Source organism: Ursus americanus, chromosome 33 (genome assembly GCF_024610735.1).
Source record: "Ursus americanus isolate L20-20 chromosome 33, mUrsAme1.1.p, whole genome shotgun sequence".
In the NCBI taxonomy this organism is placed as follows: domain Eukaryota; kingdom Metazoa; phylum Chordata; class Mammalia; order Carnivora; family Ursidae; genus Ursus; species Ursus americanus.
The window spans coordinates 4,133,537-4,145,685 of record NC_142159.1 but is presented as its reverse complement, the minus strand read 5'-3'; the positions used below and the strand labels follow the sequence as shown (position 1 = coordinate 4,145,685).

The window sequence follows — 12,149 nt, the reverse complement described above, 5'->3', positions numbered from 1 at the left end:
TGTATAAATTATTATATAAATCTTGGCAATATCATGAGGGTTGGTTGAGTTCTGAAGAAGCAATTAAAATTCTTCTGTCCTAAATGTGCACCTGTCACCCACATGTGGCAAATGACTCCAACCCCCAACCGCAGCCAGCATACAAGGAGATTGACATCACATGGGTTGGATATCAATATTGACTAATACCAGGAAATAGATACAGGCACACACAGATGTAAAACTGAGGTACAGCCTACCCAAGAAAAGGCTTTCACTGAGCCTCAAGCATTGAAGGAACTCTTTCTCATTCACTTCCATCCATTCTGATTTCTAGTAGTTTTGAAGTTGTATACTAGGGAGCAGGGAGCTGAAAGATGTGTGGGCCAGTGACATGCTCAAGAGATTATGAAATGGAGCCCAAGTTAGAAAGTCTATCCAGCAACTTCTCTAGCCTCCCAAGATGGAACAGCGAGTGTTCATGTGCGTGTGTGTGTGTGTGTGTGTGTGTGTACGGATCTTACCCAACACATTTCTGCCTACCACAAAAGGATTTTAAACTCAAAGTGACTCAACACCTGTCATCAATAGCGTGACAGGTGGGCGACAGAAGCATAAAAGAAATGAATAGGTTTTGAAAATGGGAGTAATAAACACCATTGAATTAGCAAGCTGATTAGAAGTGCAATGTCTTACAAGCCATGCATAAGAGAGAAGCAGAGCTCTTTTCATGTGAACTCCCAACAAGCCATGCCTCTGAAATAAATCTACAATTGCCTAAAGGCACAAATTACTGCTAGGGTCGTCAAAGCCTTGCTGACCAGAGGCAAGAACAACACATCACCAAGATCCAAAGGGTTCGGTATAGAATCAAAGGGTAAAAACCCAGGGAGAGAACACACACCCCCACAATACTTGACAAACGAAAGTCTAGAAAAGCTTGCAATAGTTTTGGCATTTAGGGCGTTACAAGTACACCCGAAATAAAAGCACTCTCTGTTGCAGCAGCTGTTCAGACAGAGCAGGGGGTAATGTTTACTTAATACTTCAGGTTGATGGGGGATGTATCATAGTTCAGTCTGTCAGCTACATACGTGGAACTCCATTTATGTACACAGCGATAAGATATGTTTGAACAAGGACAGAGCAAGTCTGCAACAGCCTATTCAGCTGCAATGAGTAATCAAGAATAAAGCTTTTAAAAAAAAAAGTCTCAAGATATTTGGGAAAGTTACAGAACAGACTGCCATGAATAACTTTGCTTATATTTGCAGACATTGTTTTCCAAATAGCTGGAAAAATGAACAGATTGTTCTGGGAGGTCGTCTTCCCAATTTGTTCCTAGCTCCCAGTCTGTTAATCACAGAAGAAAGCACAAGGACAGTCAGCTAATTCTCTTCACTAACTGCATCTACGGTCGGTTGAGCACAAGCACCAGGAGGCGAGAGAAGGAAAAGCTTTCCTAGAACCGCCTGAGGTTCTCTTTTGATTTCCTTCGTTTCACCTTTGCGCTCACTGCAGACACCACAGAACCCCTCCCTGGGGAATAAATTTCTCAGTCCGGAATAAGGCAGGTTTCGCAGGGTAATTTACACATCGTGCTCAGCCCCGCCCCCCTTATTCTGCATCAACTTTCTATCTTGGTGGGGAGACCAAACACAAGAGACAGCAGCTAAGGGCGAGGCTGCAGAAGTCTAGGGAGGAAGGACAGCGGAGCCCCGAGCCCGGTCAGTCTGTCAAGGGATGGAGGATGCTGCATGACCAGGCCCGGGCCCAAGAGAAACGAGGTTCAGCCTGGGATTCGAGCTCCACACCTGCAAAAAGCCAGAAGCAGCTGGCTGCCCTAGCCGGGCCAGGAGCGCCACCTCCGGGTCCCAACACCCGGCCAGCGCACCCTCAGAAATAGCCCGTCCCGCTTGCCCCTCCCCTGAGCTCGTGGTCCTCGGCCTGGCAGCCAGCCGCCCCCGGCCACCTACCGGGGCTCAGGGCCACACAGCGGGGCCCCGGCTCTCGGCGGCCTCCGCCTCCTCCCGGTCCATGGGGTCGGGGCCCAAACCTTCGCTCCCCTCACCCGGAGGAGGAGGAAAAGGAAGAAGGTAGTGCGGGCTCCCCACCCGGACAGCTCCCTCTCGCCTCAGCCTCCCAGGACAGCGACCGCGGCCGGAAACGCCGCCTCCTCCCACCTCCCGGGCTCAACCCGGAAACACACTCTTCATGCTAAGCAGCCCTCCTGAGCCCCCCCCCCCCGCCTCCCCGGAAGCTCAATTCCAGCCGCGAGCCCGAGGGGGAGGAGGGGCAGTGCTGAGGGACAGAACTACGCACGAGCGAAAGAACCTGGGCCCCCAGGCTGTCGCCTCCCGCTCTCCACAGGAAGTCTGCTCCTTCGCCTGCCCTCCGCGAGCCCCAGGCCCCAGACTCGGGCAATACCCACAAGCAAGATGGCGGCAACGGCAGCACCCCCTACGGCTTAGCGCCCAGGCGTGCCATTGGCCAGAGCCCGGAGTGAAGCCGCCGCCGATTGGTCAAGAGCGCTGCGGGGGTGGGGGTGGAGCTGCAGCCTCCTGGAGCCGGGAGTGGGCAAAGCGGCGTGAGCAGCGGCCCCAGGCTCCCGGAGCATCGCGCTCGGAGAAGATTTCGCCGCTCGGGGCCGCAGCCTGGTGAGCTCAGCCCCCTTCAGGCCCTCCCCTACATCCCAGCCGGGGCCTCGCCGAGCCGGCGCTGATCGACGCCGACACACCCCGGGGACCCTATCGCGACTCCATCGCGCCATATCGCGACATCACCGTGCCCTGTCGAGACTCCATTTTGTCACAGCCCTTTTCAATATATACCTATATATATATTTTTTAATTTGCCCTGTCATCTTTGGGGGCTGTCCATGTCGTGATTTTACCGTGATCTCTCCGTGACATCACCGCGCCATCGTGAAGTGTGATCTCATCGCCGCCCTGTCGTGACTTCATCAATGTCGTGTTGTGACCTGGCTGCGGCGGGACAGGTGGTGACCGCCAGGAACCCTCTTCCCCTTCTCATCTCCCCATCTCAGCAGCCCCGCTTCGATTATCCGGCTTTTGGATTCTCCGTTGTCCTGGGAGCTACCCGGGACCCCCTCTTGCTTCTCCAGCCCCTGCCGGCATCCACAGGCTGGTAGCGGGGCGGGGAGGGCGAGGAGAGGGAACGCAAAGGGTTAATTCTGCTGCTGCTTCGGCTGCTGCTGCTGCTGCTGCTGCTGCAGCTTCTGCCCGAGGGAGGGAAAGGAGAGGAGGCAAGGAGCCTGAGGGGGCGACTGAGAGCCCTGGCTGGAGGGGTGGGGTCCCCAGAGGGGTCTCCAAGCCTTCCCTGGTCAGCAGCCTGCATCCTCACTTCTGCTGAAGCTTGTCTTCTGCCTGTTCTGGAGAAGGGAGGGGAAGGGAAACCTAGGATGCCCTTTTCCCTCATGTCAGCTTGTGTCCGGATAATCGAACTTCACCCATGTATGTCTCCATTCCTTCCTGTCTGTTCTCACCACTCCCTCCTGGTGTGCCTGGGTGGAGGGAGATAAAACCAGGCCTCTGGTGCCAGGGGGCAGCTGAGCAGTGGGGCCAGCCCCCTCCCACTCCTGGGAAATTGGTAAGGAGAGCTGTCCAGCTGAGCAGCGGGGTGCGTGGTCCTTCCTTCCCGCTTTCTGGAGGTGACCTTGGACCAGGGTCCCTTCTTCATCCCTAAGGACTCGAGGGTCCAGTGCCTTTACGGGGCTGCCACAAGGGAGGTCAGTCTTGTGCAACCCATCCCTCCTGATCCCTCCCTCTGTGCTAATCCCTCCCTCCATCCTCCACTCCCACCCCCACCCCTCCTCTGCAGAGGGATGCTCAGTCCCTCTTGTGTTCACAGTTGGGCAAGGCGGGCATCATGGCCTCGGATTGCGAGCCAGCTCTGAACCAGGCAGAGAGCCGAAACCCCACCCTGGAGCGCTACCTGGGAGCCCTCCGTGAGGCCAAGAATGACAGCGAGCAGTTTGCAGCCCTGCTGCTAGTAAGGAACTGACTGAAAATTGGGAGGTGGGAAGGGCTGGGTGGTTGGGCCCCCTAGGAATGGGAACAGAAAGTCCCCAAGGGGTACATAGGTGGTGCTGGCATTCCTGGAGGCACCAAAGAAGGCCCCAGATGCCTACCTTTGGACTCTTCTTTGCTCCCCTGAGTATGGGGGCAAAGGGGAGAATGGGGGTGAATAAGGCTCGGGGCCCTGGGAGCCTTGGAGGAGGCTGCCTGGGTCCGCTCTCTGGGGCGTCCCGCAGCAGATGGGAGCTGACTCATAGGGTGACAGCAGCAGGTAGTAACTACTGCAGAGTACTGGAGGGCTGGAGATGGTTACTCTGGGGGTGGAGAGAGTAGCAGAACTCAAAGTCACTGGGAAGGGGTCCCAGGGGATGGCCGGGACGGCAGTAGGTAGGTTGAGGGTGAGGATGCTGGTTTGGGGCTTAGCCCTGTTGGAGGAACCAAGCTGGGGCCAGCAGAGCAGGAGCTGCAGTGCTGGGAGGGGGGGGGTTGATGTGTGGGGGGTGAAGGGAGGAGGGAGTACAGTCGCTGCTTGTTTGCCATGGCAACAGGGAGAAGGCTCCAGAGTCAAGGGCTCACACTGCAGCAGAGGAGGTGTTGAGGTGAAATGTAAGGGGAAATGTTTTGACAGGCAGAGTGGCGAGACACAGGAGCCATTTCCCCTGAGAAGGTGGCGGGAATGGATCAGAGGCTTCTCTGGGGGGAGCAATTAGGGTGAGACCCTCAATCCATGGGAGATTTTAAACTGAGCTCTAAACCCAACTCAGGTTGTCGGCATCTAGATTAGGTATCAGGAAGAACTTCCCAAATGACCAGGTGATGAAACAGCGGGACAAGTAGTTGAGGAGGATTGGACCTCCCTTCTGTGGAGATAATCACAGATGAGGGATCCCAGAGGTCACAACCATCCGGCTCCCACGGGAGGGAAGGAGCTGGATGAAATGACCTCGGGACCCCAGAGCGAGTCCCCTTGCATGACCTAATCTTGCTAACAGTCAGCACCCCAGGGGGCAGTGGGCAGTATTCCTTTCATCCTGCTGATAGCACATACCCCCCTTAGGTGACCAAGGCAGTCAAAGCAGGTGACATCGATGCCAAAACTCGGCGGCGGATCTTCGATGCTGTAGGCTTCACCTTCCCCAATCGTCTCCTGACCACCAAGGAGGCGCCAGATGGCTGCCCCGACCATGTTCTCCGAGCCCTGGGTGTGGCCCTGCTAGCCTGCTTCTGCAGTGACCCTGAACTGGCTGCCCATCCCCAGGTCCTGAACAAGATCCCCATCCTTAGCACCTTCCTCACTGCCCGGGGGGATCCGGATGATGCTGCTCGCCGTTCCATGATCGATGACACGTACCAGTGCCTGACAGCTGTGGCAGGCACACCTCGTGGGCCCCGGCACCTCATTGCTGGTGGCACCGTGTCTGCCCTGTGTCAAGCATACCTGGGGCACGGCTATGGCTTTGACCAGGCCCTGGCACTTCTAGTGGGGCTGCTGGCTGCTGCTGAGACCCAGTGCTGGAAGGAGGCGGAGCCTGACCTCCTGGCCGTGTTGCGGGGCCTCAGTGAAGATTTCCAGAAAGCCGAGGATGCCAGCAAGTTTGAGCTCTGCCAGCTGTTACCCCTCTTCCTGCCCCCGACAACCGTGCCCTCTGAATGCCTCCGGGATCTGCAGGCCGGGCTGGCACGCATCCTGGGCAGCAAGCTGAGCTCCTGGCAGCGCAACCCCGCACTAAAGCTGGCAGCCCGCCTGGCACACGCCTGCGGCTCCGACTGGATCCCAGCGGGCAACTCCGGGAGCAAGTTCCTGGCCCTGCTGGTGAATCTGGCGTGTGTGGAGGTCCGGCTGGCCCTGGAGGAGACAGGCACAGAAGTAAAAGAGGATGTGGTGACCGCCTGCTACGCCCTCATGGAGTTGGGGATCCAGGAATGCACCCGCTGTGAGCAGTCGCTGCTCAAGGAGCCACAGAAGGTGCAGCTCGTGAGCATCATGAAGGAGGCCATCGGGGCTGTCATCCACTATCTGCAGCAGGTGAGGGTCCAGCGGCCCACAGAGGGAGCCTAGTGGCGGGGGGCTGGAAGGCAAGGCAAAGGGGGGACGCGCGCTGCAGTACGGCAGTGTAACGGGAGAGGGCAAGATGCCCACTCTGAGGGCTGATCCTGTAGTGCTCCCGGGAGTAGTGTGGCCGAGCCTCCCTCCCCCCCCACCGAGCTTCCACACAAGCACCATACCACACACCATATGTGCACTCCCATCACAGTACACACACACGCACACACACAACACAGTGACTTCCCACTCACAGCCCTCCCCCCAGTACACACGCACAGCAGATCGAAGCAGTCTGTTCGGCTCAACCTCTCGCATTGTTTCACGCACCTGCCCGTACAGACTGGTACCAGAGCCGGGCAAAGGAGCAGGGCTGCTGGTTCCTGGCCTCTGGAGCGGTTCCGCTAACTCCTCCCAGGTCAGAGCTGCTGTAGAGGCAGTATTCAGTTAGCTTTGGACCTGTGAGTTACCTTCGAGCCTTGAGATACTTTAGAGGTGGGGGGGCCGAGTCGAGTCCCAGTGAGTGTGGGGACGTGTCGTCTGAAGTCAGTTCCCTCAGCAGACATGCCCTGAGGGCCTGCTCTGTGCCCGGCCCCTGTTGGGTGCGTCTTTACCATGCGCCAGGTGCGGGGTGCACAGGGCCTCCCTTTGAAGGGCTCACAGGCCAGAACTCCCTTGCAGGTTTGTTATTCCTAGGCTGGCTGGCATGCTGTCCCGGCCGGGGAGGGTCTCTGGTCCTGCTCCATCTCACGGGGGTCCCGTGGCAACAGGTGGGGCCAGAGAAGCAGAAGGAGCCCTTTGTGTTTGCTTCGGTGCGGATCCTGGGGGCCTGGCTGGCCGAGGAGACCTCATCCCTGCGCAAGGAGGTCTGCCAGCTGCTGCCCTTCCTTGTGCGCTATGCCAAGACCCTCTACGAGGAGGCCGAGGAGGCGAATGACCTCTCCCAGCAGGTGGCCACCCTGGCCATCTCCCCCACCACCCCAGGGCCCACCTGGCCAGGGGATGCTCTCCGGTGAGTTTGTAGTTAGAGTCTGTCCAGCCAGACTGTTCTAAAGAAAAGTGTAACAGGGGGACACCTCCTGCCCCCCCAGACTGGTCTGTGCCAGGCTTCCTGATTGGGGCATGAGATTTCCTTTAGGATTATTTCTGGTTTTCTCGGGGGGGCTTGTTCACGCAGGACTCCTGCTCAGCCAAGTCTTACCTGCCCAGCCCACATTTGTCTATAAAGAGAGAACTTGTGCTTATCAAGCAGTTACTACACGCCAGGCATTTTGCTCTATCCTTTACCAAAACAATCTCATTCGGTCCACACAGCAAATCTATGCCAGAAGTCTCATCCGCGTCCTCAGGATGAGCAAACCGAGACTCAAGGTTAGAGTAACTGGCCCACACGCACACCACATGGCAGAGCCCGAGTTTGAGCCCAGGCCTGGGAAGCCCCACAGCGTGTGCGTTCTCTGCGGGACCTACAAGGCTGGGTCCTTTTCCCCTGCTTTCATTTCTCTCAGGTGGGATGCCCCAAAAAAGGGAATCCTTTGTGCCTGCATCTGTCCCTACCCCTTACACATCTGTTCCTTCCACACCCCCAGGCTCCTTCTGCCCGGCTGGTGCCACCTGACTGTCGAAGATGGGCCCCGGGAGATCCTGATCAAGGAGGGAGCCCCCTCACTTCTCTGCAAGTATTTCTTGCAGCAGTGGGAACTCACATCCCCGGGCCACGATACCTCAGTGCTGCCTGACAGCGTGGAGATCGGCCTGCAGACCTGCTGTCACATCTTCCTCAACCTTGTGGTCACCGCACCAGGGCTGATCAAGTGAGGCCGGGGAGGAGGTTGGAGGAAGCAAGGGGGGCTACTCAGACTTGCCTCTGATCTCCATCTCGACTTTGCTTCCCTGTGCCCATGGGTTCCTATTAGTATTCGAATGAAAGGCTCTCAGAATAGACAGAGCCACCCCACACAAGGATTTGGCATGTCTGGAACCCTTCTGGGCATGTCTACCTGTTCAGCCCTAAGCCAGTCTCTGCTCCCCAGAGGTCATGAATGGGCCCAAAGTTAACTCTTAACCCTGCTGCCTCGTTTCTTGCCAAACCCTGCCTGGTGAAACCGGGAGCCCAGCATCCCAGGTGTTCCCAGGCCTTGGTCTAGCTCAGTCAACCCCCCTTCCGCCATCTTTCCCTGCCTTTCTCCCCAGGCGAGATGCCTGCTTCACATCACTCATGAACACCCTGATGACGTCGCTGCCCGCGCTAGTGCAGCAGCAGGGGAGGCTGCTTCTGGCTGCCAATGTGGCCACCCTGGGCCTTCTCATGGCCCGGCTCCTCAGCACCTCTCCAGGTAAGCCCCGGGACCCCGTCCTCATGGATAGGGACAAAAGGCCTGGGTGGACCTGTTGTCTTCCGGGCATAAGTCCCCATTTTCAGGGAATGCTTTTACAGAATTTTCCAGTCGAGCGGAAATCTCTGAAGTGTGTCTCCATCCCCCACCCTACCCCACCCTTCTTCCCCAAGTGATAACATTCTCTTCCTTCTGAAGACTTTTAAGGCGAGGTCTGGTGGGTGTAAGTACAGGCCTGCTCAGCGGCACAGGCACAGGCACCTGGAATCCCAGCAGCCCAGGGAGTCTGAATCCAGTGTTTTCAAGGTGGAGCCGCCCCCACCCAGGCCTTGAGTCAGAAACCTGATTCCTCCCATTGAGGTTTTTCTCTGCTCAACGCCTCACCTCCCTCGTGACAGTCTTCAGCACTTTGGTGCTGCTCTGCACAGACCTTCCCCGCAGCCCTGCCTCGCTCTGGCTGTGTGCAGGGGGAGGGGTGTCCCCTCCAGCCCCTGCCCGCCCTCCGAGTCTCCCACTTCGGCCGTGGGTGTCTGCTCGGGTCCCTCTGTCCCCGCCTGTTCCCTGTGCCCCATCTGTCAGGTTGGAGGAGCTGAGCAGATGCCCGGGAACAGGGCGTCACGAGCCTGTACCCTCAGCTGCCTCTGTTCCCTGTGCGGGATCCCAGCAGGGTCCCCCCGGCAGTGGGAAGGGAGCATGTCCTAGTGGACCCCGAGCTGCCCCTGTGCTGTAGCCCTGAGCTCCCTCAGTCCCAGGCTGTGTCACCTCAGCCCCTGAGTAGAGCCCCCGTGCTGTTCAACCACAAATGCCACCCGGTTGAACTGACAGCCTCCCGGAGAGGGTCTGCAGTACAGGGATGAGCCCCTGCGTGGCAGGTAAGCCCAGCCCCATCACCAGCTCCTGGGCCCCCTCTGGCGCCCTCTTCTGGCCCAAGAATCAAATGGTGCGACGGCCCTCGCCGGGAGCTCTCCAGGCCTGGGCGGTGCTCCCGTGGCTACCCTGGCCGCAGGAAGGGCTGACCCTGACGTTGAGTGTGCCAAGATGGTTACGTTTAATTCTCACAATGGATTTCTAAGATTAGCATGTTGGCCCCATTTTACAAGTCAGTAAACGAGAGCCAGGAAAGGGGATTACCCCAGGTCACACGGTGAAGTCGAAGGTAGGGTGTGAGCCCAGGCAGGCTGATAGCAGGCTATGCTTCGGCTCCCGGAGTGTGTCCGCACAAAAGAGGAAAGTAAGGGGCTGGCAGAGCAGCCGGCCCGCAGACCTCACGCGCCCTCCCCCCTTGCCTTCCAGCGCTTCAGGGAACGCCGGCCTCCCGAGGCTTCTTCGCCGCAGCCATCCTCTTCCTGTCACAGTCGCACGTGGCGCGGGCCACGCCCGGCTCGGACCAGGCGGTGCTGGTGCTGTCCCCCGACTACGAGGGCATCTGGGCCGACCTGCAGGAGCTCTGGTTCCTGGGCATGCAGGCCTTCACGGGCTGCGTGCCGCTGCTGCCCTGGCTGGCCCCCGCCGCCCTGCGCTCGCGCTGGCCGCAGGAGCTGCTCCAGCTGCTCGGCAGCGTCAGCCCCAACTCCGTCAAGCCCGAGATGGTAGCCGCCTATCAGGGCGTGCTGGTGGAGCTGGCCCGGGCCAACCGGCTGTGCCGGGAGGCCATGCGGCTGCAGGCGGGTGAGGAGACGGCCAGCCACTACCGCATGGCCGCCCTGGAGCAGTGCCTGTCGGAGCCCTGAGCGGGTGTCCACTGGGGACAGACCCGGGGGTGGGCAGCGAGGGAAGGAGGGAGGAGGCATCCTCCCTGAAGCCCCCAAACTGGACCCCCTCCCCCAACTCCCCCCCCCAAACACCCCAGCTGTCTGGCTTTTCTGAGGGCAAGGGCACGGTGCCCACCCCTCAAGTGTAAGGAACTGCGTCCTGCCCCCCGGGCCCCCATGGGGGCAGGGACTGGCTTGGAAATCAACGTGGCTGTCCCTGCCAGGCCGGGGAAGGTTAAAGCAGCCCCCAGGGAGGGGGGCACTGGGTGTCATTGTGCCCTCTGTCAGACACCTCCACAGGAGGGAGGCCCCAGGGTGGGATAGGGCTGGCAGGAGCTGGCTGCCTCAGTCCATGTGCCCTGCCGGCCAGGGTGTGGGCTCCCCTAGGCTGTGGTGTCCCCTCTAGCCTCCCAGGTCCACGTCCTTCAAATTGGCCATTTGGCTCTTGTCCTTGGCCCCCTGGGCAGAGAGCAGACTCAGACCGCTCAGACTGCTGACATCACAGTTCTTCCTATCAAATTCAGTGACCCAGGGTCTGAACTGCCCCATCCTTCCAGGGAATCCTGAGGCAGACAGGCCTGGTGTGGGGGTGGGGAAACCTCCTTCCACCTGAGCTTCCTTGAGGGGACCCAGGGGTCCTTAGGCCCTGACCTCTAAGCTTTTGTGTCATGTTGCAACAGAGTGACGATGGGGGTTGGGGGGTTATTTATTTTGCCTGTCCTTATCCCTGCTTGGACACCTGAGCATCTGATCCCTGTCCCCCTAGTGCCATCTGGCTTGACTGGAGCCAGGAACAGGAGGGACACTTCCCCAGAATCCGCATGTTTCCCTAGTGATTGCACCCCATCGCCATCGTGGTGCCTGGCTTTAATTCCCACCCCTGCTTACGATTCCTCTCTGCAGAGAGACGCGACTGGCGGCTCCGGCAGGGACTACCTTTCTTACAAACCCCGGGGGACCCTCCCCCGAACCTGATCCCTTGCTTCCATTCCCCCTTCCCTCCCCCAGTGCGTTCTGTGATCGCCAAGTTCAAAGCTGTGCACATGCGGACACTCAATAAATGTTCATTGGTGACAAGATGGTCCTTGTGTGGTCTGTCCTGCACCTTCTGTCTTCCTTCCAGACTCCAGCAGCTCACAACTACCGTTTGCTGAGCGCATGCCCTGCCACACACATTTCACAAGTGTTCTTCCATTTAGCCTGTCCGAGAATCCTGTGACACAGGCATTGTCCTGATTTTGCAGGTGAAGACACTTAGGTTGGCTCAAGGTGATGCGCTAGTAATGCCAGAGCCAAGACCGGGCAGGCCGTTGACTCCTCAGCCCACCCTGCACCTGTAGAGCAGGCCGGCAAACCCCGATGCTGAGGGGCCAGGCCTGGTGCGGCTTTGGGGCTCTGACATGGAGGGCCACCAAGTAGTACCGCCACACCCTCCAATTTTACAGACTAGTCAGAAACCCTCATTTTTATGCAAAATCTGATTTTGAATGTTGGTAATTGTTTTTTTAATGAAATCACTGCTACCCCAACAACATCTCCAGGCCAAACATGGCTTTTAGGCAACCAGCTGTTCACCTCTGTTTTTTGTTTTTTGTTTTAAGATTTTATTTATCTGACAGCACAAGCTGGGGGAGCAGCAGAAGAAGAGGGAGAAGCAGGCTCCCCGCTGGGTTGGGAGCCCAACGTGGGGCTCGCTGTGGGGCTCGATCTCAGGACCCTGGGATCATGACCCAAGCTAAAGAAAGACACTTAACTGACCAAGCCACCCAGGAACCCTTGTTGACCTCTGTTCTATGCCAAGTGAGAAGGGGAAGGGGCCTGAGAGCTTCAGCAGGAGACTGGAGCCAAGCACCCAGTGCTTCACCAGGCCTGAGCCAAAGCTGTCAGACCGGAGCCAGACCAGCCCCCAGCCCACACTTGGCAGACATCTCTAGGTAGGCCCTCAAGCCAACAAGCATTTACTGAGCATGTCCAGCGTGCCTCTCTCTGGTTGACTATGCAT

The 12,149-nt window shown here is 58.2% G+C and overlaps 2 protein-coding genes across 5 annotated transcripts in view; one reads left to right on the top strand and one right to left on the bottom strand.

The window, feature by feature from the left end:
- KIAA0319L (KIAA0319 like) overlaps positions 1-2,425 on the bottom strand; it is an 88,670-nt gene extending 86,245 nt beyond the window's left edge. Inside the window, exon 1 of one of the 3 annotated variants that reach the window (XM_045782590.2) lies at positions 2,302-2,425. The gene's annotated coding sequence lies outside the window, so the exon portion shown is untranslated. Of the gene's footprint in view, positions 1-1,955; positions 2,182-2,301 lie in introns of those variants that run through there. The other 2 variants (XM_045782591.2, XM_045782589.2) reach the window with 2 other exon arrangements.
- NCDN (neurochondrin) lies at positions 2,400-11,226 on the top strand. Of its 2 annotated transcripts, XM_045782593.2 has the most exons (8): positions 2,400-2,636; positions 2,910-2,977; positions 3,850-3,990; positions 5,074-6,042; positions 6,831-7,072; positions 7,650-7,874; positions 8,254-8,396; positions 9,690-11,226. In XM_045782593.2, the coding sequence occupies exons 2-8, from the start codon at positions 2,945-2,947 to the stop codon at positions 10,124-10,126; spliced, it is 2,190 nt and encodes a 729-aa protein (XP_045638549.1). In that variant the 5' UTR covers positions 2,400-2,636; positions 2,910-2,944; the 3' UTR covers positions 10,127-11,226. The 2 variants fall into 2 exon arrangements, with proteins under 2 accessions (XP_045638549.1, XP_045638550.1); XM_045782594.2 differs by lacking the exon at positions 2,910-2,977.
- The last annotated feature ends 923 nt before the right edge of the window (positions 11,227-12,149 follow it).

Bases quoted from the DNA above. Each gene is read 5' to 3' on its own strand.
- NCDN (XM_045782593.2), top strand. From the start codon at position 2,945: ATGTCGTGTTGTGACCTGGCTGCGGCGGGACAG. The intron at 7,073-7,649 runs GTGAGTTTGTAG...CCACACCCCCAG, and splicing joins TGGCCAGGGGATGCTCTCCG to GCTCCTTCTGCCCGGCTGGT. The intron at 8,397-9,689 runs GTAAGCCCCGGG...CTTGCCTTCCAG, and splicing joins GCTCCTCAGCACCTCTCCAG to CGCTTCAGGGAACGCCGGCC.